The following is a 24,867-nucleotide window of genomic DNA, read 5'->3' on the forward strand; positions in this document are numbered from 1 at the left end:
GGCCAGCGGAGCCAGAGGGCGGCCTCGTCCCCGCCAACCACACGCCCGGGACAGGTGTGCCTCCGCATGGGTCGGGGGCACGTGGGAAGCGTGTGTGGCCCCCACAGAGCCCCAGGCAGGCCAGGCCGGGACCTTCTGCGCGGGGGCTCTGAGCCCCAGCGACCCCAGACCACGGGAAGCTGTCGGCCGAGCGAGTAACCCCCGGAGATCTGAGAGGCGGCGAGGAGGCCACGGAGCGAGCTTCGAGGACTCTGGTCATAGACGCTGAACCCACGGGTCCCGATGGCCCAGCGCAGGGAGCTCTGTCCTCGGCGGCAGCCTGTGTGGCGTGTCCCCAGGGCTGCAGGGCCCTGAGCGCCACAACCCCAGCGGTACAGCACGCGGCCCTGAAATGCTCTCTTCCAAGAGGCTGGAGATGCGAAGCAGGCCCGTTGCTCGGCCCCTCACCCTGCTCCCGGCCTGCTGGAGCCAGAGCCCCACGGACGCTCGGCCGGCGCACAGGGCGGTCCCCCGATCAGTCTCGAGCAGGAGAGAAGGGGCACGCTAAAGCCCGAGGGACGGACGATTACAGGAATAAAGCCAACCTCGAGAAGCCCCGTGGGGACACAGACTTCACAGATGAGGGCAACATTTCACTTCTTATCTTGTCTATATTTTATTTTCTCTCACTCAACAGAATAGGATTTTTGCATTTCAAAGCAGGTATGAGATGACGGCCACCTCCTTCCGCCCCGGCACCGGACAGCAGGCCCCTCCAGAGGGTCTGGCTCTCGGGCTGCTGCGCCCTGGTGGCTCCAGGAGGCGGGCATTTGGCAAGGACGCTCCAGGGCAGGGCCCCTGAAGGCCAACACCCTCCCCGGCTCTCTTTGGTATCTCAGGAAACAGAGGCAGCAGTCCCCCACCCCGGCCGGGCCCTGGCCCTCGTCTGACGCCCAGTCCCCGCCTGCTCCCTGGAGGGCAGGGCCGCCCAGCAAGACCTGTCCTTGGCCCCGGACCTGCAGCCCCCGGCAGGCTGCGGCCCGCTGCGCCGGCCCCGGCTCACTTCTTGTAGTGATTGGGGGCGTCCGCGAAGGCGAACTTCAGGCGGTAGGCCTCGGCCAGCAGCAGGCTGACGTCCTCGTCGCCCCAGTGGGCCGTGGGCAGGTTCTGAAGGAAGAGCAGCAGCTCCTGGGGGGAGAGAGACAAGCCGCGGTCAGAGCAGGTGGCCAGTCATCGGGCGGGGGCTACAGATCGGGGGGTTCCCTGGGTGGGGACTGGCTGGCAGCCCCTGGCACAGTCCCTCAGTTGACACTCGGGGTTTCCAGGGAAAACCAGGCTGGAGACCCACAGCTGACCCAGCACACCCAGGCTCGCCAGGCCGGGCACTGAGCTCAGCCCCCACAGGACACAGGACCTGTCTCGAGAGCTCACAGTAGGGTTTTGGCAGAAGTGGGGAGGGCTATGGGACCAGGATGGCTTCCTGGGCTGCGGCTCTCAGAGGAGAAGTTGGGGACGGGGCCAACAGGTCAGGGCAAAGCCTGAGGCCAGACTCCCTCGCGGGAAGTAGGCCAACGCTGTGTGGAGAGCCCGGCCGGCCTGCTTCTGGAGCACTGGGGCCTTCCCTCCAGCCTGCCCATCACCCCCGAGCCAGATCCGAGGAAGCCGGAAGGGTGGCTGGGGTTTCAGGGTGCTGGTGCTGCCCCTCTGAGGCCGCCAGCAGAGGGCAGGTGTCAGGCAGGGCATCTGACTTGGGCTGCCCCACCCTGCCTGCCTGGAAAGGGGCAGCTCTGGGAGACTAAAACGGGTGCCGTCCACCGAGCCTCCTGTCCCCACAAGGCCGGGACGGGGTGCACGATCAGGGGTGCTGAACAGGGCGGATGACGCATTCGCATCCCAGTCCAGTCCTCAGGAGACACCCCTCTCCTAGCCCCATGCCGTGTCTGTAGGTTGGGGGCGGCCGCTGGGAGCACTCAGGCCACGGACTCAACAGCAGGTCTGGACCCAGACCCTGGCTGCTCCGCCGTCTGGCTGTGAGGTCGGCCCGGCCACTGACCGCCACACGGCCTCAGGTTCCCCATCTGCAGAATGGGGTCCCGGTTCCCACCAGGGAAGGCCAGAACCTGGCGTGGAGAGACGCGGTGCCGCAGGTCCGTGAGCTGTGCCGAGCCCTCCCCCACCGCGAGACGCGCCTCAAGACTGTCCCCCGTGGTCGGCTCCCGCGGCTGCTTTATCCCCTTCCTCAACCCCATTTCCTCTTGCATTTTGGATACTTTCTGGGGGCCTTTAAATTGAATTCGCGGAGCAAATTTCACTGGCAGAACGTCCCCGGGGACAGATCGACGTCAATCTGCTGTCTTTCAGCATTTGCTGCAACTCACACGGACGCCAATCCAGTGCCGAGCAGGTCGTAAATAAATACCTCTGGTTTTATTTTTAATCCACTTCGCTTCATGTTATCACGACCTCACTACTTGCAAGGTGAGAAGCAATGCCCTCCCATTACGGTACCTCACCGACTCCCCCGCACACGCACACTCAATTTCAGAATCTAATTTAGTCCCCCAGGCTCCCTGGATGGAGGAAGAATAGAAATGCCCAGCGCTTCAGTCTGCAATGCTAAAGAAGGAAAAATCTATCCGAGTGACCTTTACGGGAGGCGAGGAACACAGCCCAATGCATCCTTAAATACAGATTTCGCTTTCAAAAGGGCCTGTCTTATTTATGCACAGGGCAGTATCTCCGATGTGGGAACCACGGCCCGGCGACTGGCCACAGGCTGCCTGGCATTGCCCGCACCATTCGGGCAGAGGGCCATCGCTCATAAAACTGCCACCAGTCACATCGCAGGGGGTCCGGCCCTCCTGGGGACAGGTCGGCCTGCGGAGCAGTGGCGGGGAAGAGGGGCCGAGTCAGGGCCCCGTCAACAGCCCAGTCCCGCAAACCTAAAGGGAAACTGAGGTCCACAGGCAGCACTCTGCCCCGGCAGCAGACGTAAAAAGGAGAGGACGGTCTGCCCAGGACACCGATGTCCGCAGTCAGACGAGTCGGGTCCCAGTAACACTCTCCCCGCCCTGCTGCGCGTCAGCCGGGCTGTGGCGAGAGCACATTCTGGTTCCTGCACCTGCTGCTCACCGCCGGCCCGTCAACGCGCTGTCCCCGGTGACACGAACTGTCGTGACGGCCGTGAGCAGTGGAACCGTCCCGCCTAGACGGCTGGAGGTCTGCATCTCTGAGCCCTGCCCCCGGGTCAGAACCCTCCAGGGGAACTCAAGGAAGCTGCCGGCACCGGCATCCAGCCCGGCATCGCAGGATGGGCCCGGACACGCTGTCCGCCTCTCGGTACGAAAAGCAGCTGGGACTTGGCACGTGGACAGCCCGTCCCGAGCGTGTGGGTCGGAGGCGGTCTTCCCTCTGTCCGGGCCATCCCCCAGGGAGGCCCCCCAGCGCCAGTCTGGCCCCAGCGGAGCCACAGTCATGCAGCCGCGGCGCACGCAGGGCATTGCAGCCCCGGACGCGGGCCTGGCGTGAAGGTCGGCAGCTCACCATCGCAGACACGCTGCGCGGGCCCCCTTCCAGATGGAAATCCGCCGCTGCCAACTCTTGCCTCTGGGTGGGTTCCAAGAGGACCTTCCGGTGTTAAAGCTCAGATGAGTTTGGCTTTGGGTCCTTCCACCAAAAGGTTGTATTCTTCCAGTCAGACGAAGGACGCTGCCGTCTACAAAGCAGGGTTCTCTCTGCGTGTGCACCCCTGCCGCGAAGGACAAGGCGGGGACACACCAGTATGCTCGGGCTCCCGTACAGCGCGACGGGGGCCCTCCGTGACCCCAGAGCTGCCGGTCTGGTTGGCCCCTTGCAGAGGCTTCCGGGAGGGCGGGCAGCAGTGAGGGGCGGCAGCAAGCCACAGCCCAGCCGTCCAAGCCCCGGCCACGCCGCCACCATGACCACACGGCCCTCTGCCACGGGGTGATCGCTCTCCTCTGTGACGTCCTCAAGCCCGAAACAGAACGGCCAGCACGTGGTGGCCATCAGGAAGAGTCCGCGTGGCAACCCAGAGAGTCAGCGGAAAGTCTGCACACTTGCTTCGCTGCGAAGCCACCAGGGTTCAAACCCCAGTCGTGCCTCAGCTGGTCCTGGGACCCTGGGCAAGCCTCCCGGCTCTGTTCCTCATCTCCCATCTGTAACTGGGGACCGTGGTGCCCCTCCTCCGTGTTGCTAGCAGGTGCCAAGTACCCGTGGCGAGGCAGCGCACACACCGCGCACAAGCCGGGCGTCCCCGTTGCTGCTCGTCCCGGTCCCGGCTACTCAGTCGTTATTACCGTAACTGCCGCGAGCGGCCACAGCGACAGTCGCAGCGGCAGGTGCGTTTCTGATAAAAAAGCGAGCATCCGTGGGGAAACAGGTAGTTGAGGAGACGAGTTCAGTAAGAAATCGAACTCCTAGAGGGCGATCCGCCCGGGAGGGGGGTGGGGGGGCAGGACGGCCTGCCGCAGGAACTGGGGTGAGAACCCCAGCCCCGGACAGGGTGCCCCCCAGAGAGCACCGGAGCCCCCGGGGTGGCCCCGAGGCAGCACCTTCTACGAGGGCAGGCGTACCCAGGAGATGCTCCTTTTCAGTCTCTTTGGCCCCGACCCTCAGCTTCTCACGCCAGACACAAAATGAACTGTATTTAACTCAAAATCCTCCCGAAGGTCTGACTGCGTGTGAGCTGCAAGGAGCATCAGAGAGACCGTCATTCTGCCTCTGCGCCAGGACCACCCACCGCCAACCGGCGTCACACAGCTGCGTCCGGGGTCAGAGCTGACCGCTGGATCTCTGCAGGCCGCGTGGCCTCCCCTAACCGGGCGACAGTCCCTGCGCCCTCGCGGTGCAGTCCCCCCGGCCCAGGAACACACCTGCGTCCCGGGGAAGGGACCGGCGCTCCCCTGAGCAACGGGAAGCAGGTCTGTCTGCGGAAGAAGGCGGTGGCACGGCCAGCAGCGGTGGCGGAGTGAACGGGAGAGAAAGGCACAGGCGAGAACCCAGGAAGGGCAAACGCTCCTGACCTCACGCGTCCGTCCGTCCGTCCGTCGGCCGTGACGGCGCAGACCGAGCCACGGGCACAACACAATAGCTGTGTCTGCCCCGGGCCCCGTGTGAGCGGAGGTAGGCATCGGGCGACAGGTCACTGACCACCACGCGGATGACACGCGGTCCTGAGCGGAGTCACAGCCAGGCCTCCCGTCTGCCTGGCCACCGCAGAGCCCCCGCGGGGCGCATGCCAAGGAGGGGGCACCCCGGACGGAGCCTGCACAAAGCAGTGTGGAGTGCGTCTTCACGGGTTTATGTGGATGACAGGTTGAAAGACTGAATTTCGGATTTCTGGGCGAATATACAAAATTCGTTATTTCCCCTGGTTCTATTCCACTACGTGAGGTGACCAGAATGTTCACGGTCTCCCCCTCAGCAGGGCTTACAGCACGTCAGAGGTCACGGCTATACAGAGCACGAAGAACGCTGCGTCCCGCCGGGCACCGGGCCGGCAGACGGCACACACCCGGGCCTCTCTCCTCGGGACCCTCTGGCAGCCAGAAGGTCCCGGAAGGCTCCCATAGGCAGCGGGAAGGGCAGGAGCACCCGGGGCGGAACCCGCCAGCGCCTGCCTCTCCACGGGGCACAAAGCACGGAACGGAGGTCAGCTCGCAAGCTGCTCCAGTCGGGGGTTTACGAACCGCCAGCTCATGGAGACGAGTAAGTTAATCATGACGGGGCTAAAGGGCCCATTTCCTCCCCTTCACCCAGAAGAAGCAGGAGTCGCTCACTGAACACAGGTCAGGTAGCGAGGCTCGTTGCTCTAACGCACCTTCCATCTGCGTCCAGATGTTCGATTTGGGCAGCCCGGCCAGAGACCCTAACAGCTCGGGCCCTTGGCCATCTGCAAGGTGGGTCCCGCTGCCACCTGGGGGTCAGGGGTCGGGGGCGCAGCACGGGGCTCCTGGTGGGTGGCCTCCAGCACCTCCCTCCTGCCTTTTAGGGGAGACCAAGGCACTGGCCGACGAGACACCAGGTGGGTGAGGCCAGAGCACAGGCGGCCCACCCCCCAGGGGCTGAGTTCCTCATCTACCAGCCGGGGACCGTGGCGGCAGCCACCTCTGGGCTGGGAGGGTCAGAGGGCCGGTGGCTTCGAGCTGAGCCGGTGGTGGAGGAACAGGAAAGAGCCCGTGGCTTCACCGTGATCCCACCCCGACCTGGGGGCCTCGTGCGCTACCGACAGCCCTTGGCGGCAACAGGAGCTGCCCTGTGAGGCTGTGCCCAGCACAGAGGAGACGGCACATGCACGCGTGGCATGATGCCTGACACGTGGGCACCGGCCACCAGGCCGTGGTCGCAGCTAGAGCAGAATGGCACGAGCACCCCCCCTCCCCCCGCACCGACGTGCACCATCTGCCGGCACGATGCTGGTGGGGATGCTCCGGCCGGCGCCCGGGCAGCGCTTCGGCAACCGGTCTGCCTACCCGGGCCAGGCTCCATGGGCCACGCGGGTAGGGGTCAAGGGTCACAGTCCCAGCGCCACGGCCCCTGAGAGCAGCAGACAGACAGGGCACTTGTATTCCTGCCTGTGCAGGAGCCGCTGGGGTTTGAACCACATTGTACAGAAGCACCCGCTCCTGGGAACCGCATGCGTCCAGCAGAACACACAGAGCCAGGACGAACCTACAGCGGCGACGGTGAGCAGCGCTGGCAGCCCCAGGAGAATTCTACCGGCTTTCAGGAGCTCCTGGCAGGGCCTCGCCGGGCACCCCCAGGGGTGGCGGAAGGGGACGGGGCAGGCACGGCAGGCTGAGCAGGAAAGCCGGGGTGCCTCTGGCCATTCATTCTGGAATGGCATAGCTCCTCTCCAGCCATGGTTCTCTCATGTCCGCTCCTGTCAGAACTTCTCCGCCAGCATTCAGCCTCTCTGGCCCAGGGGACACTTAGCCCGGGGATGGCGTCTGACCCACCAAGTCCACTCCTGCGTCCCTATCGGACGCTGACGCAGCCCAAGAAGGGAGACTTCCTGCTCCCTCCAGTGCAACGGCTCCACTATGACGTCCTCACGGTCACGGGGAGGCACGCTGGCCCTCACTCCCTCTAGAAGGAGCGAGTGGCTAGGCACCCGCCATGTCCAGACATCCCTGAGGTTGCGTCCCCCTTGGGAACTCCCTCCCGGACCATGCTCCGACAGCTGATTTCTTTGACAACCCAGTTACTAGTTTGAAAATCTTGTCAAGTTCTGGACCAAACCACAGCTAAAAATAGAAGGTTGGTGACAGCCGGATGGGACGGACGGCCAGCGGCCAGGCCAGGCCAGCCAAGCCATTGGTGACAGCGCTCCGGAAGGTGGAGCGTAGAAGGTGACGCTGTGGAAGAGTGATCCGAGGGCCTCTGATGACTCAGCAAGGTGCACTGGCCTGTAATTAACTTCCTATTTCTTTCCCAAAACAGGAACGCTAAACAGAAATACACCTCTGGGTCCTGAAAACACAGGCTGGACGGAAGTGGCCCAACCGGCCAGCCTTTCCACTTCACGTCTCTGCACGCGCCGGGGGACGCCTCATCGGCACACAGAGAGTATTTTAAGTCTTGACATGGCAATTGGGGTCAGCTTCTTCCTATGAAGACCTTTCTGCTTCACGGGACGCAGGGCTGTGCAGCCGCTCAGACAGGGTATGGCGAGGCGCTGTCCACTGAGGTGTCCTCAAGAAGGGCCAGGTCGTGTCGGGGAGGATGCCCACGTGCAGGAGGGAGGCTCCGTCCCATGCATGCAGCTAAAAGTGACAGGGAGGCACCTTCACGAAGGTGCGGGAGCCTGGAGGCAGCGGCAGGGGCTATCCGGGTGAAGCTCGAGGGAAGGCAGGGTCGACGGGAGGGAGGGCTCGGGGCTGCCGTGGCTGGAGGACAGGGGACAAGCGTCTGAGCAGCACGGCCACTTCTGTCCAGCGGGCTGCAGGCCAAACCCGCCCCACTGCTGCGGGGTGCTGTCCACACAGGGCACAGCCGCTGGCGACAAAGGTGTGGGGGGAACGGGGCCGACCCCCCACAGCTCGCACACGGGTCCCGCCTACCAGCTCCGAGGGCTTCCCTGTTGATCCGACCCACCTGCCTGAAGCCCCCTCCAGGTGTCCGGCCCCCCTTCCAATCTCCTGGTGACCCTTCTCTCTGCCTCTGCCCTGCAGCCCTCACCAGGGAATGTCCCCTGGGGCCAAGGTCGCCGGTCGTCTCTGCCCCCACAATGACACCCGTGAACCCTGGCCCTGTGTGTCTGATAGCCGCCTGCACACCTGCGTGCCCCTGGCCTCCGGGGCGTCTAAACGCGTCTCCAACCGAACGTCGCCCCACAGCGCTGGCCCCGCCCTCTCCGTCCTCCCCCGACCACCCTGCGCTTAACTGGAAACAGCACTAAGGTGTCCACGCGACCTCCTGAGCCCCAGAATGCAGCTGACACACAGGCCTTTGCCCACCAGGGAGGAGGACCTCTAGCCAGGGCCCCACACATCCACACCGGGGCCGAACGCTTCATGAGGCTGTGTCTATGCAGGTGGTTTCGTAGGCTTGCTACCCAACGGTATTTCCCGTGTAACGTACATCACAAAAACTGGGGAACTTCCCAAGCTGTTCGGGGCCGTGTTCTCACACGGATGTCCCCACTGCCCAGGAGGCCGGGAGGGAAGACGCGCGGTGCGGCTCTGCTCCGCCAAGACCGGCTCGTGGGCCGCCCCGCACAGGGGCTGGGGGCCCGCCGCCTGCCTGGGAGCCACGGACAGGTGCCCGGCACCACCAGCATGGAAGCAGATCACATATCACAGAACGGGTTCAGAGTGACAGCAGTCCCCAAAACGGGCTCCAGGGGAGAAATCAGTGTGAAAGAAACCGGCACCTTCCGCCCGATCATACAGCTCCTGACGGAGGCTGTGGGACGTCACGAGCTCCCACAGTGTGCACCAGGCAGGCTGGGCTGGGGTTGACATGGTGTGACCCTGGGGTGGGGGGGGGTGCTGCATCCTGGGCCCCATTTCCCACAGCAAGAAATCTGGGAGGACAAGTTATCTGCCTCACCGGCATAGCAAGGTCTAAGGTAAGACAAGAGAAGGGGAGGGACTGCAGGGACCGTGTGATCCCTGACACCTGTCACATGGCCACCACTGTCACCAAAGTCCTTCCACCGATGGGTCTCCTGTGTCCTGGTCCCATGTGGACTCAGGGGCTCTGCAGAGGGCGCACAACACCCTAAGTGGTTGGGTGCGGGGGGACTCAGCGACCGAGGAGGGAAGGGCCCAGTCAGGACAGGGAGGCTGGGGGAGGCTGGTGCACTAGACGAGGGAGATGAGGAACCTGGAGGTCAGCAGCACAGCCCGCTCATGTGTGCCCAGCGGTCAGCACGGAGGCCATCGTGCCTGCTGAATACATACGAGAGCCACGGGCAGGCAGGCCAGGGAGCCGGGGGCACCAATACCGCAGGCGCAAGAGGCCAAAGCACAGGGAGCCCGGCAGATGCCCCCACAACTGGACTGGACAGAGAAGGCTCCAGCGCCCGCTGGACACGAAGCTGCGTATGCTCACGGACGAGAGACCAGAGTGCAGGGTGAGTCCTGGGACAGGCTCACGTACTTACAAATACCTGTAACGCACTTCTGGGTTCACAGTCAAATTGACAGGAAGTGCAGAGAGCGCCCACATACCCCTGCCCCAGCCTCCCCACCGTCAGCATCCCCCAGCAGACGGTGCTTCGACTGGTGAAGCCACATCGACACGTCACCGTCTCCCGGGGTCCACAGTCCAACATCAGGACCTTCTCTGGGCGTTGTATGTCCCAAGGGCTTGGACAGATGTGTGAGGGCGTGTGGCCACCACTGTAACACCAGACAGAGACATGTCACCGCCTTGGGCTCCCCCTGCTCATCCTCCCCTCTCCCTCCCCCCGGCCACCACGGGTCCCTTTACTATCAGCACGGTTCGCCCTTTCCGGGGTCGCAGAGCTGGAGTCACAGAGCATGTGCCTCTCACACTGGCCTCTTCCACTGACTGATGGGCACTGAAGGCTCCTCATGTCCTTTCCGGGCTTGGTAGCACCCTGCTTTCCAGCGTTGACTAGAATTCCACTGTCTGGATGGACCACAGTCTGCTTCTCCATTCACCTCCGAACAGGGCGCACGCTGGGGCTGGCAGGCAGGTCCGTGCGCTGCCCACGGGAGCAGGGCCCACTGCAGGCACGTGGCTCCCCGGTCCCCGTGGCCATCTTCCCCTCCAGCCTGGGGCCCCTCCAGGATGGCCTCATGTCCTGAAGCCTTCGGCAGAGCCTCTGAGGTGGAGCCGGGGGCTCTGGGTGCACAGAAGCCATCAGCTCACCCTCCCGCACGTACGCTAAGCCTGCATCAGGAAAGGGCCCACGGGCTCCACTCAAACATGAAGAACCTGTAGGGTGGACAGACACTTCTGAGGGAGAAGCTCCGAGAACACAAATGCTCCCTTGCAGCCCAGGAGCCCTGCAGCTCCCCAACAGGCCTCACCAGCGCAGCACTCCGGGGGCTACCAAAGGTTCGGAGGTGGCAGGCCCCGTTCAGGAAGGCTGGAGGTGGAGGGAGAGGGGGTCGGGTTCTCTCCCCACAGAAGCCAAAGGCAGTGATGGTTTCTACCATCCTTCACCCGGGCGTGCGGACGGCTCTGTGTCTGTCTCTACAAGTACACAATGCCATGACATGGTCGTCCGGGGGCATCTGGCCTTGCTGGGAGTGAGGGCCAGGCCAGGGGCCTTCGGGAAGTCTCCACCTGAAGGCCTGACTTGCACGAGGCCAGCAGGAGAGCATGGAGGCCCTCCCCATACAACCAGGAGGCTGTGGGCCCTCACACCTCCTCCCAGGCCCCAGGGCCCTAACTCCGGGCGGCTTCCTCCTGGCAGCGCCTTCCACGTCCCAGCAGCCGGGCTGGATGCAGAGTCCACGTGCAGGCCCACGAGCATCCGTCACAGAGCCAGGGTACAGAGGGGACAGGGGCATGGCAGGCAGCACCGCCAGGAAGGGACTCCTCAGACCCCAGGGCCCGGCTATTACTCAAACCCCCTGCATTCCGTGAGTGGTTACAGCGTCCCCAGCGTCCCGGGTATGGTGGCATCCACCGAAGCCGACGGCGGTATTTAAAATGCACGCTTGTTCCTGGAGGCAGTTCAGAGCTAAGCAGACACAGGCCGGGCTCTTGCCTCCTGATTCGAGGAACACTGGCTGCCCGCTGTCTGCTGCTAGGACACTGACCTTTCCAGGAATGTGTCAGAACGCTCAAGGGTCACTGCCAAGTCTTCCAAATCTGCGATCCATGGGCTTGAAGGAGGCCTTCGTCAATCTACGGACGTGCTCACAGCGTCGATCCTCCCCACGGGCTCCACTGAGGTCCTCAATGACAGAGGGGATGCTGCCCGGCTCAAGCCGGTCAGGTGGGGTGTGTGGGAGCAGGGACAGAGGTGGCTCCTGGTCATGACCCCCTGCACAGTGCCCCTCCCTGGGAAGGCAGAGCCAGGGTTTCCTCCAGAGGTTCCCCTAGAGGCCAAGGCTCAGGTCAGAGCACTCTGCTGCCCGAGCACATCCTGCCGCAGAGCTGTGTGGTTCCTGCGGCATCTCCACAGGGCAGCGACCGTCCGGATCTGTGCAGGATCCAGCCACAGCCCTTACCACCTGGCTGAGATCCTTGAGCGCAAAGACTCAGACAGCCTAGGCCCCGCGGGACTCAAACATCACAGTGCTCAACGGAGAGCAGAGGGGCACGTGTCCAAATAAATGTGACTTCCACATGGAAGGGTGGACGGACAACAGACAGATGGACAGGTGGATGGGTGGGTGGTGAATGGGTGGAGGGAAGGGGCATGGGTGGGTGGAGAGTGGATGGAGGGACAGGTGGGTGAGTAGAAGGATGGATGGACGGGCAGACGGACAGATGGATGGTGGGTGAGTGGCTGGATGGGTGGAGGGATGGGCGGGGGGTGAATACAGAAGTGGACGGATGGGTGGATGGATGGGTTGGGTGGAGGGACAGATGCGCAGGCGGGTAAGTGCATGGATGTGGACGGACAGACGGATAGATGGATGGGTGGGTGATGGATGGGTGGACGAGTGGAGGGACGGGCAGACGGGTAGGTGTGTAGCCGGGTGACGGGGCATGAGTGAGTGGTGGGAGACAGAGGGATGGATGGTGGGGGCAGGGGTGGGTAAGGAGGCGAACAGACGGGCGGACGGGCGTGCGGGTGGCAGGTAGGCAGACAGATGGGAACATTAACCAAACCTCCGGGACAGACCTGAAAGGAGCCCCATGGCTCTGTTGTTCCCCTCCAGTGTGGAGGCTACTTCCACAAGCAGCCAACAGACCCCAGCTACGGCGGGCTCGGGTATGCGTTTCAGGGCCTGGCGCAGGGCCTGGCGCACAGGCAGCTTCTGCTGCTTCTGTCCAGTTAGCACCGTTACTGATCAAACTGATGCGTGAGAATGAACGCTTCGCACGGCAGGAACCACTGTTCCTGGGTGACGCTGGTGACCAGTGCGACGCAGGTGAGTTCTGCACGGGAACAGGGAATCTGACACACAAAACCGTCGTCTTTAAGGCCCTGGCCCGATCATTTTCTTCCATCCTCCTCCCTCAGGAGACACCACAAACTACCCAGCTTTTCAAAGAAACCCCCTAGGCACAAGCAACGAAGCAAACACCACGTCCCTTGACACAGACATTTGGCAAAATCTCCTCTGGTTCCTTTTCTTCTTGCAGAATCCTGGGGCTCACTTCTCGCTGGGGAGGCCGGGAGGGGCTTCCTGAAGCAGTGGCAGAGGGCAGGAGGACCCAGGTGTGGAGCGGGACGGCCCTGGGGTCAGATCAGCTGTGGGACCCTCGCCAGGGCAATCTCCTTGAACTCCAGATCTGGGGACACAGCCCTCTGCTAGGGCTATTTCGAGGACTGAAATGCCCGCGAAGGGCGCATGAGTCCCACAGAAGCCAGCCAAAGCGGGGGGGCAGCTCCTAGGGGGACAGCTCCTAGGAGGCCTACAGTGAGCCCCTCCCTCTGGAGACCGCAGCAGAGGAACAAGGCAGTCTGATCACGGCGCAGGCTATGGAGCGATGGGGCCGGCCCTACCCACACAGTGCTGGAGTCTGAGCCCCAGGCCCCTCCAGATCAGCACCCGTTCGGGCTGCCCGTGGGCCACCAACTGCAAGGGGCACATTTTCCAGGGAGGTCGCGTTTTCACAGCATTGATGAGGCGCCTCAGCACAGAGAACCACATGGCCACTGGCCCGCCATCGGGCATGGGCCAGAGCTGCCACAGAGACCCCCAGCAGTGTGCCCCGGGGGCTGCTGGGGCTGCAAGGAGGGAGAGCCAGGCAGGAGCATCCTCCCCTCCAGGCCTGGCTGGCTGCCAAGCAAGGGCAGCTCCTGGGGACACCGGCCACTTCCCGCAGTGGCCCTGCTCGGCAGCACTTGCCGTGATGGAGGGGACCCGTCTGAAAATAAATGGTGCCAACTGGGAAGCGGGGCCTCGGAGAAGGAGACGACTCGGCACACACCACTTGGAGCCTGAGCAGTTTGGTTTTTTCAGTTCATCTCTACATACACACAGCTCGGTTTCTGCTCAGAATGACGCCCGCCACTCCAAGGAGGACAGGCGGTGTGGAAACTGCTGGGCTTCCTCTGGGGTGTCACGGCTGCTCCCAGCCACCCAGCCCCGAGTGACGGCGGTGTCACCCGATAACGACTGTAAGAAGATATTAGCGTGGCAGGGAGTGCCGGCGGAATCAGAGGCTGGTATTTAGGAGGAAGACTCTAATCAAGAGTGATAATGTAACCGGAGATGTCACGTTATTTGACGTTGTGACAGGTGCACAGGCTGGTAGCATGTTCGGGCAGGAATTAAGTTTACTACAAAGGGATTATCTGGAGACATAAAACACGGTAGTGGGAGCGGAGCTTCTCCCACGGCAACGCCTGAATACAAATGTGCACCCGGGCGGAGGCAGCCCCACCGCGGGCACCTCGCAGCGAGCACCCGGTCCTGCGCCGGGAAGCTGGCCAGAGCGCCGGCGAGGGCGTCCTGGGGCCGCGGGGCAGGCTCGCCACCCTGAGAGCCCCAGGAAAGGCGGCGTCACTCTCTGCGGAGCCTCTCACAGGAGCACTGTGGGAGCACGGGTGTTGAGGCTGCCTGCAGAGGCCCAGAGGGCAGAGACCCCGCTGGGAGGAAACGCAGGAGCTGGACCCCTGCAGGGCAGCTCACAAGCCAGGAGCCATGTGCACCCAGGGCTGACCCAGCCTCGGCTAAGTCATAGGGCCCAAGTCCAGGCAGGGCCACCAGCTGGGACAGGCAGACTGAGCCAGCCCTCTGTGTGTCCCAGGCTTTTGTCAAACAAGGCAGCTGGAGGGACAGAACATACCAACCTGGACATACCAACCAGGTCAATGGGAGAAGACAAAGTCTCCCCAGAAGGACAGTGGGCTGGGCAGACACACGCTGCCCAGCCGCCTGACCCGTCCCCGAGGGGAGCACGTCCAGGGACAGCAGCCCGAGCCCTCAATCAGAACACACAACGCACACAGCAAGCAGGGCCAGACACCGTCACAGCCGCTTCTGTAAGCTGTAACTCCAGGCCATTCTTTCTCAGTGAGGGGCCGGGAGTGACCCCGACACGCTCCGCCTGCACAGTGCCCTCACTCCCCTGTCCCTGGGGACCCAGAGCCTCCGAGCCACGAGCCACGGGGGGATGAGGAATCCTATTATGCAGCCACAACACTGATGACTCGCTCCGCAGAGCGCCCCCTCCCGGCACTCACCCTGAGAGGGGGCTGAGACCCTCCGACGGGTGGACACACTGAGCCCCACACAGGAAGCAATCTGGTCTCAGCCGTGAGGTTCACGGAGGGCGCAGAGTGTGGGGCTTGAGGCAGAGGCACCCCAGGCTCCCCGAGGTCAGATGGAGCCCCGGGAATGGCTGCCCCAGGGCAGAAGGACAGATGGGGCCCTCAGCTCCCTCAAAAGGGCCGGCAGGAGTCCCGCCTGTGGCCACGAGGGCCAGCACGGTGACCACAGGCCCCGGGGCTTGGCAGCAGCCCGTCCACACTGGGCATCCCCAGCGTTCCAGGTCCTGGCTGGACACCGCCACCCCCGCCAGCCCAGCTGAGAATCAGACACACGAAATAAGCTACGACCAAATACTTCCTCTTTGCATGAGGAATTAAAGATCGATGCGACTTCCGTGTGCTTTAGCACAAAAAACAAACACCCCAAAATTGAGTTGAGGAATCCTATCCTGTTTGCCCTGAAAATCCTCCAACTAATTAGGGTAAGAGAATGAAGCTGCCACGCAGTCTGAGGGCTCTCTGGACTGGCCGTGGGTCGTGAGCAGCCCGCCTGCCCCTCCGCTCACCCTCTCATCTCGCTCTGTGTCCCCTCTGGGCACCTCCACGCCAGCAGACGGGGTGAGGCCTCAGCCGGGACCCCACCGCCAAACACGTGTGCATCGTGTTGGAGCCTGCAGGGAACAGGAAGCCCTGACAGGGGACCTGTGCGACACTGGGCCCCTGGGACTCCCGGATGGGGGGGTCTGGGCAGGGGGCTCCGGTGGGAGGGGGCTAGCACGCTCTCAATGTCACTGTCTGGACGACAGAGCGAGGCCCGAGGCCTGCGGGCCCCCGCAGGATTCCCGCTCACTGATGCTATCTGAGCAACTCGCCAGTGCGAGTCACACCGGCAGAAGCTGAGTGACCATTCAGGGTCTCACACAGGGTGGTGGCTGGGAGGATCCCACCCAGGACTGCTGAGCGGCCTGGGTCTTCTGTGCCTGGGGCCCCAGGCTCTGGTTCAAGGAGGCACATTACAGCCTGACCCATAGAGGTCCCCTGCTGACCGAAACGGGCCGTCCCCGGGAAGGACCCTGAGTGGGGGTCGAGCAGGCCTGCAGCCCGCAGAGGGGAGCTGGTGGGGGCACGTGGGCAGCGGGAGACCGCGCGAGACTGGAGCGAGCCGCAGCCCTAACGGACCCTGCTGCCACCCGCCCTCGCGGTCCTTTCGCCCCACGGGGCTTCGCTCCCACTGCAAGTGCGGATCTTAGAACCTCAAAGTCACCCTCTCCGTCCTTTTCCACTGCCCAGTCCCAGGGGCCAGCCTGTCCCCAAACGGGTCTTCCTGGCCAGTCTCTTCCGGTGCAGACGGTGCTGGCGGAGCCCAGGCCTGGCGAGGAACAGACCGCGGCTCCCCTTCGTGCATGAGACCCTCGCCAGCAGAGAGCCCGGGAGGCTCGGGGGTGCACGACAGCGGCATTCAGACACTCAGGCCCTGGCTACACAAGCACAGAAAACACGGGGGAGTGGACAAAACCGCCGTGGGGCAGAAGGGGCTCTTTCCACAAAGAAGGTCCAGGAGCTTGGCAAGCAACCAGCAAAGCTCGGCTTTGGCGAGAGGACACAGCCTGGGGGACATGGCTCTCCCTCGATTCCCCATCCAGCCTTGCGGCCGAGTCCTTCCCTTTCTCAGCCCGTCTCCGCCACACCGCTGGGGCTAACTCTGAGCGAGGCCGCCCACAGGAGGAGGGCCCCCAAGGAGCTCGGGAAGTCGGGGGGCGGCCCAGAGCCAGCACGGCAGCCGGGCACGCCATCCTGAAACGGCTGGCCTCCCGCACTGCCCACGGGCGGCCCACCCCCCGCCGGCGCCCCCGTATTTCTGCACCAGATCTGATGGGAGTCCGTGGGCGCAGCGCAGCAGGCAGCGCGTGACAGCTGAGAGTGAGACATTTCAATGAGGCCCAAGATGTAATTACATTTCTTCAGGGACTGAACAGATGAGCTTCTCCAAGTTTATCTGCCTCAGATATCAAACGCCATTAATGAGATAATAAGGGCCTTTCAATTAATGATTTGAATGGTGGGTGTAATTTTTTCCTTAATGGCAAGACTAATTCTGCAGAAAGAAGCAGAGAGTCATTGGCAAAACCCGCGACGTGACGTCGGCTGCCCTCCGCCCCACCTGCAGCCGCCACTCTGACGGAGGATGTCGGCTGTCCTCTGCCCACCTGCGGGCAGCTAGTCTCACAACGGCTCGGGCCAGATGACTGGGCTGGGCACAGGCACTCGACCCAGGCTCACAGGAGGGGAACTGAGAGCTAGGGCTGAGATGAGACCCTCCTTTAGACAGGAGATCCTTCCTTTGTGAAAGGGGGAGGAGAGAACACAGCCACGTCCCAGGTTGGCTTGACGACCCAGGGGTTTACGAGAGGGCTGTTTCCCGCTCAGCAAGAGCACCAGGGGGGTTACAAGTGTGGGTACGAAGGCTCGCTTCCTCGGCTTTCCTACCTGTAGCAGGAGGGGATGCCAGGTGGGGCCCAGAGCAGCCTGCACAGCCCGACTGCAGGAGGAGATGGAGTGTCCTGGGAGCAGCCCGCAGGGCCGGGTGCCACCCCAGCATCTCCCCACCCGTGGCACAGCTGGGACCCCCTGGACTCCAGAGGCATCCTCTGGAAAACACCGAAACCTGGACTGCGGGTGGCCGGCCCCTGCTGTCCCACATGTAGGCTGGGGGTACTGGGACCGTGGCCCAAGGACGAATCCCAGGGACCCACAGAGGCTCCGCCCCTCATAAGCAGACCGACACGCAGCCATCAGTCACATCAAGCATCATTTTAAATGAAAACATGGAAGGATTTTTATGATTTTGCTTTGAGATTAGCTGCCAGGGGCTCCGGTGAAAAGCGTCTTGGTTTCCAAGACGTCCTGTGCGCCCCTGGAGTCTGCCATGGAGGGACAGAGTCTAACCCACGGTCTGTGCTCAAGGACCAGCAGATCCGGAGACCGTGAGGCTGCACGGTTAGCGGAATGGACAGGACGCTATTTGCTACGTCACGACCTAAACATTTGCTAATGTCACTTTCCAGAGCCCAATTTTCTCAAGCCCCACAGAGCACACGCGGCTCCCTAAGACCACAGTGGCCCCCAGGCCCCACGCTCACATACCGGGCCCTGAATGAGGCCAGATCTCGAGGCGAACTCAGCATCCATCCAGGGAGGTCAAGAGCTTGGTTCCAACGGAAACACAACCACCTGCTTATCTTGACATGAGTCACTTAGGTAACGTGGCGTTTCCACAAATGCATCCCTGACACGTCCCACGTGGCTGGGTGGTGACAGTCCGGACCCCCGACGAGCCCATCGAGGAGGAGAGCAACCCTCTCCCAGCAGGCAGCACTAAGCTGGGACGAGGACAGCCAGCAGTCCAGGCAGGTCTCCCAAGGAGATGAGGTGCACAGCCAGGTGCAGAGGAATGCAGGCCACGTGGCGGGGGGGGGGGGACTCGAGCCAGGAGGGCGCCGTGTCCTGGCCAGGGCGTGGAGGGCCCGACAGCGGAGCTGGGCCGTCCCGGCTTCCTGGGGTCAGGGTGAGCGGTGGCTGCGGCACAGACCCCGGGACGCGGCAGTCCAGCTCAGCAGGGCCGTGGAACCTTGAGGCCTGACCGGCTGGGGGTGGAGGGAATCCAGCAGGTGCTGCGACGGGCACGGCAGGTGGACAGGGAGCCCAGGAGGCCGCACGACTGTGCCCGTCAGGACACTCCCCTGCGGGAGTGGGAGGGTACGGCAAGATCTTCAACACACGCAGCTAAGTGGGTCAGAATATGAGAGCCAGAGGGAGCCAGCCGACCCCGCCGGGTGGTTCCACGTGGGCAGAGCCTCTGCGTCCCTGGGGGCCCCCACCAGCCCCCCGGGCCAGGACTTCTGGGGCTGAGGGCCAGGGACCTGGGCTTTCAAAGGTTCCAGTTGTTCAGATTCTCTGCACGATGGAACAGATGCAAACAAAACAGCAAACTCGGACGGATCAGAAATGCGGGCCGAACCGAAGCCCACCTTCCCACTGGCACCCCAGGGAGAAATGCGGCAGCCATTCACAACGTACGGGAGTTTTCTGAGGGGAAAAGCTGGAGGCTTCCAGAGCACACGGGCTCACTGGCGGCTCCGGCTGGACAACGACCAGAGTGTCACCAGACGCCAGACACCAGCTGGGGGGTGGGGAGGACAGAGTGGCAGAAGGGCTGGCAGCAAGGGGGCAGGTGAAGCGCCGGAGCCCACGGACGCAGCTGGCATCGGGGCGGCGGCACGGGGCGCACGGAGAGAAAGCGGGGGCCGCAGAGGCCGACCACCGCTCCACGCTCTGCCCGAGTGCGCCCGCAACATGCTCCTCTCGGGCCTCCCCGGCTGTGGCCTGATTGGGGGGCCCAGAGGCCCGGCTCTGCTAAAGCAGGAGACCATGCAGCACCAGGAGCGCCAGGCCGCGAGGGAGGGGGGCTCTCCCGAAGCACACGGACCCCGGTCCCAAAGACAACTGTGTGCAGGACTCCTGCCATCGACCTCCCGGGCCACAGCACGTCTCAGGAGCTGCCAGGACGAGTCGGGGAACGGTTCGCGGGAACAAGGCCGGCTGCGAACCGCGAGGCTGACAGAGCGGGTGCGGGGCAGAACGAGGCGACTCCGTGAGTGACGGCGGCACGGCCACGAGGAGCGGCCCCACCTGGCGTCTGGCCAGGCCCCCCCGTGGGAAAGGGGTCCCACGGGGTCATGTGTGTGCGTGTGTGTGTGTCTGTCTGTCCGGGCAAGGCCTCCAGGAGAGGCGCCAAGGAGGACGGACGGCCAGTGCACGGTAAGAAGGCAGGTGTTCCCGCCGCAGAACGTCATGAAAGCTGAAAAACCTGAAAAGAAACAGCACTTACGTCGGCAGAGATGCACACAAAAACAGAACGACTGAAAAGGCTGAACGTGGCCGCCTCTTGATCTGGAAGTACGTGGGGAGAGGGGCATGCTTGGTACAAACCCTTCTAGAACTTTTTGTCTTTAAGAATCACACGCACGTGGGCGTCTGGGGGGCTCTGCTGGTTAAGCACCCGACTCTGGATCTCAGCTCAGGTGCTGATCTCGGGGTGGTGAGACCAAGCCCTGTGCTGGACTCTGTGCTGGGTGTGGAGCCTGCTTACAGTAAAATAAAATGAAAATAAAAGTAAAAATCACACACCTGAACACCTTTAATACAATAAAAACCATCATGAAGTGCATGTGATTGGGGCAAGAATACGTGGGGTCGCCCCCCCCAAGCCCTCTCCTCTCCGTGCCGGGAGCCACTCCGCGGAGTTCGTTTCCCTGAGTCTATGGAGACGCCTCGGGCCTCCGCCAATGGCAGCGGAAACGACGAGCTGGCACCTGCTTACCGTAGGGGTGCCAGGCTCCTACTGAACCCCCGCAGGACGTGTGGCTCTCAGGAAGTGAGCAGAGACCCCTCACCGACAGGACCACAACACAAAGTCCAAGCACCCCCTCCTAAGAGGCCACGGTATCCGTTCGAGCGTCGTGTCAGGAGAGAGGAGGAACACGGGACGTCTGGAGGAGACGTGTGGACATGTCCCCGGCTCTGCTCTCGGGCTGGCAGGTCAGGGATGCACATTTCCACTCGGGCCGAGAGTCCCAGAGCTTGCCTGTCACACACACCTTCCTCTGAGCACCCTGAACATGGAGGCCGGCCGGCTGCCCTGGCTGGGGCTCGTGCTGTCTCTCCCGGAGCCAGAGGCGGGGACAGGGAGCGGCCTGCATGCTGCCCCGCAGTCACCGGGATCCCACAGGCTCAAGTGCCCCCAGCTCAATCCCACAGGGAAAATGAAACCCACCGCAGCGAGAGATGATTTAGTTAAAATAGAGATATGTCTGAGGACAGTCATGGGAGAAAATCGATTTTCTCCAGTCTTGTGCAGACTCCCATCTCCCTCCAAAAAACGCCTGGGGAATTGCAATCACAGCAAATGAAACAATCATGGGAGGAGCGCCAGGGACCGGGGCCGGGCAGGCAGATCCCAGCGACAGCAACAGCAGCAACAGGGGACAGGCCAGGGATAGGAAAGGTGGGTTAGGAGTGGACAGGACGGGACAGGACAGGATCCCAGCTCCTCCTGCCTCCCCTGTCACGGAGTCTCGCCAAAGGCCGCTGCCACCCCACAAGCCCCCCCCCCCCCGCGGCGGGGAGCACTGGGGAGCCGTGGGGCAGACGCCAGGGCAGCGCGATGGGCAGCAGGTGGGTGGGCCAGGAGAGGCCTGAGTCCCTTCAATCAGGGATCCGAGTCCAGCCCACACGGCTAGGGCGGACGGGCCGTGTAAGACACCTGTCCCAGGGAGACGCCCACCAGGCACATCCCGTGAGGCCACCGTCCCTGGACTTCTCCCAGCAGGGGACACCGCAGCACCACCCGCCGTCACGACGGGGAGGGTGCAGCTCAGCCACACAGGAAGCCCCAGCGCTGCACCAACAGGACAGTGGAAGCCCCAGGGGTCTGGTTCCACAGGAGACACGGAGGGTTTGCTTCATGACCATTTAAGCAAATCTCCGCGTGCAAGGAAGAACGGGCCTGTTGTTCAGAGATCGAAAGGACAGAATCGATTCCTTCCCCGCCCGGGTTGGTCAGAGACTCCGAGTGTGAGCGTGCGTGTGCACAGCAGCTCCGAGCCCCTCCTCCGTCCGTGACCTCACGCACCCCTCCAGCAACTGCGTGAGCTCAGATGGCAGGGTACGCCTGCTGTCCCCTTCCAACAAGGAAACGGAGGCCTGATGCTCCCCAACTGTCCCCTCACCGTCCTGCCTCCCCTTCCAGGTTGATGGGTGGGGGCCCGGATGCCCCTCGGCCTGGGCACGGCTCCACAGCACACGGGCCACGCACCAGACACAGACACACAAACCCCACACCACACACAACCACACACGGCCACACAAGCCCTCACACACACAGCCACCTGCGGGAGTGCACGATGGCACAACAGTCCACGTGAAGATTAGCTTTCAATTGACCTGATTTTGTCTTTAAAAGGTCTTGAGATAATCAAGGAAGAGACAATTGATCTTTACTCTGGCATTCCGTGACATTTGCTGCTTCAAATGAACACAGGATGGAACGCAAACCGTGCAGAACCGTCCACCCACCGCGGGGCGCCCAGCACTGCGGGACGGACCCGGTCTGATGGAGACCGGACCCCTGCCCAGGGCTGCGTCTGGCCCGCGAACTCGTCAGCTGGAGGGGGCATGCATACACCCTGGTGCATGGGCGTGGCGTGGCGGCTAGGAACTTGTCCGCGAGCACGTAGGAGCCCCACGTGAAGGTGTGCGGAGCAGTGGACGCCGAGCATCCTTCCATCTGCTCCCCACACGGCCCGGGGCAGGTCACCGCCCCGCGTGGGAAGGAAAACCGCCCGGAGTGTCTGCACGGACTCTGACCTCTCTGACTTCCAAAGGGGACAGCGGGATGGATGGCCCAAAGCGGACAGAGGCGCCACCCCAGGCCACCTAGAGGCCTGGGCTGGCAGGACCCACAGGGACACTCAGCAGCCTCCTGGAGGGACTGGCACCTCCTGGGCACCCGCACACAATCGTCCCCCGGAGAGAGTACAAAGCCTTCCCAGGCGAGTGCACGTGGCTTCTCTCCACCTGCCTCCGCAGGGACTTCTAAAGCTAGAGCTGAGCCTAAGGCCCGGAGGCCAGGCAGACACAGGCCCGAGCTCAGGAGCGTCTGCTTTGAGGCTGCCCGTGAGGCTGTGGCAGAGGGGAGCACCCGGGCCCCCACGGCTGGCGGACAGGCCACGGGGAGGCCACCTCGGGTCACTCCTGCACGCCGGGCCCCGTACGGGCTCCGAGAAGTACAGGCTTTAAGTGCTGCTGCGTTTCTGTCTCTCAGTCCGAGACGCCCCACGAAGCTGTTCCTGACCACAGATCTCTGAGGTCTGCAGGGGCGCACACCGGGAGGTCTGCCGAGTGCAGGGCTGCGCCGGGCAGGGGCTCGAAGGTCACACCCTGGACTGCGGCCCAGTCTGGACAGGGATGCTGAACAGTTGCGAGAGATGACCTCAGCCACCCTGCCCCCATGGAAGGGGACAGATGACAGGGCGCGAAGAAGCCCCACTCAACGGAGAGAGCGCCCCCAGGCTGGCTGCGCAGCAGACAAGAAGGCCCCATCGTGGCACCTTGGCCAAAGGAAAGGGATGGTCTCAACAGCCCACGAGCAGCTTCAGAAACCGTTTTGGGGCGTGGGGGGGTGGCCAGAGTCTATGCTCCTCCCTCTTCACGCCACCCTTCGACCTTTCACCTTCTCCCCTCAGTCCCCCTTTCAGGGAGCAGCCATCCCCACCCCAACACACACGGGCGCCTCGTGTCACTGAGGGTCCTCAGAGGGCAGCACATGCTTCTTGCCTTTGAGGACCAGAGGTGTGAGCATCCACACGTGTGCGTGAGCTGAGCGACACACGGGGCCACCGGGATCCCACTATAGAGGGACACCTGCTGTGGGATCAAGGAAGGGCCCGGGTCGCAGAGGCCAGCGCCCCAGAGCACCGGCTGTGGGCCGGACCCCTCCTCGAGCAGTCTCCCTTCCTTCAACTGGGAACGAACCCAAGGGGAAAGCCCCGTTGATCCCATAGTGAGAGGAAGAGGAAAATGCTTCAGAAGTTCGAATAAGAAATAAGATCTGCATAATGGCCCTGACCAAGACTCAGGAAGGCTAACGCTGAGACCTGCTTCTGTTCCGTCTTCTGTCTGTGCACGGGACACAAGCACACTCGGGTCATCCTTGTAGCTACACACACATGTGGATCGGCACGTGGACCTCGCGTGTGCACACACAGATCTGCAATCGACGTGCATGCGTGCGTGGGGTCACATGCGGCTGGGCACCGTGTGTCTCATGCCTGCACGTACACACGTCCTGCGTCGATGAAACACACGCCTACACACAGACACACACAGACACGTGTGAGTTCAGATCCTGCTTCTCCCCCGCACGGCATGTGCTAGGAGCTGGGAGCCCCCGCGTCGGAGCTGGGCTCCGAAGGCTCTGAAGGCGGACTCGGGCAGCCGTGGGACACCGCACGCGGCAAGAACTCCGGCCCGGAGACCCGTCCTCCTCAGCCTGGATTCGCAGGGTGCGGACGGCTGTTTTCACAAAACCATCAACAAGGGGCATTACCGGGTGCAGGCACGGCTCCGGACGGACGGACGTTACTGACGGCTGTCACCCTGCGGGAAGGAAGGAGCCCGCCTGCCCACGCCGGCCTCACCCGTGTTGAGGGGCCTTGTGGAGAGCGTCGCTGATGTCCCAGGTGGCGTCCGTTGTCCACCTCAACTCCTCACGACCGACCCGAGCGCCACACGCACCTGCTGGGCAGCTGCGTGGACTGTCCTGCGGACCGACCGCCGACTGCCCTCCATCAGCGAGTCACACGACTCTCCGTATTCTACAAACGTGGACTACATCCGGGGCCTGTCGGTGAGTCCCTTCCTGCTTGCCACCTGCCTGTGACCTCGGAGCACGCGCTGCAGAGGGACAGACGTTCGCGACGGCAAGGCTGCGCTGACCGCGGCCGCTCCAGGGAGCGGGCGTCTTCCCGGGTTGGCCCTGGACTCTGGCCACCGTCAGTGAACACCGCGGTGAGGGGTACGGCCCTCGCAGCGCGGCTGACCCCAGAGCGGGGGCGCTTTGCTCTCACTCCTGCTCCACGAGAGCCGGTCTCAGACCAGCGGGGCCGCACACCAGGTCGTTGTCGGCTCTGTTTCACGTGTTGGGTCCGGGGTCCTCGCTCAGGCGAAGGGTTTCTGACGCACCCCACCTGCTCAGACCCCTTCCTCCTCCACCCTGCGCCAGGCTCCGGGCCTCCCCCAGCAGGAAGCAGCAGGGGCCTTCACAGCAAACACCAGCACGGGTGTGAGCTCCTCCCTGGAGAGTCCCCGCGTCCAGAAAACCTGTTCTTCACGTCCCTGGCATGTGTGTGTGTCTGCGCGCACCGGATGGGGCAGGAGCCCGGAGTCTCTGCTGAACACGGGTCCGTCGTACCCCAGACAGACGCGTGCTGCCA

The 24,867-nt window shown here is 63.3% G+C and overlaps 1 protein-coding gene across 2 annotated transcripts in view; it reads right to left on the reverse strand.

Annotated features, from left to right (window-relative positions):
- Positions 1-638: 638 nt before the first annotated feature.
- The window catches only part of TBC1D22A (TBC1 domain family member 22A), a 298,612-nt gene continuing 274,383 nt past the window's right edge, over positions 639-24,867 (reverse strand). For both annotated transcript variants that reach the window (XM_046013568.1, XM_046013567.1), the window contains one exon: positions 639-1,167. In XM_046013568.1, coding sequence (XP_045869524.1) covers positions 1,039-1,167 — 129 coding nt within the window. In that variant the 3' untranslated portion in view covers positions 639-1,038. The remainder of the gene's footprint in view (positions 1,168-24,867) is intronic.

The sequence above is a fragment of the Meles meles genome, chromosome 7, assembly GCF_922984935.1.
Source record: "Meles meles chromosome 7, mMelMel3.1 paternal haplotype, whole genome shotgun sequence".
NCBI classification, from domain to species: Eukaryota; Metazoa; Chordata; class Mammalia; order Carnivora; family Mustelidae; genus Meles; species Meles meles.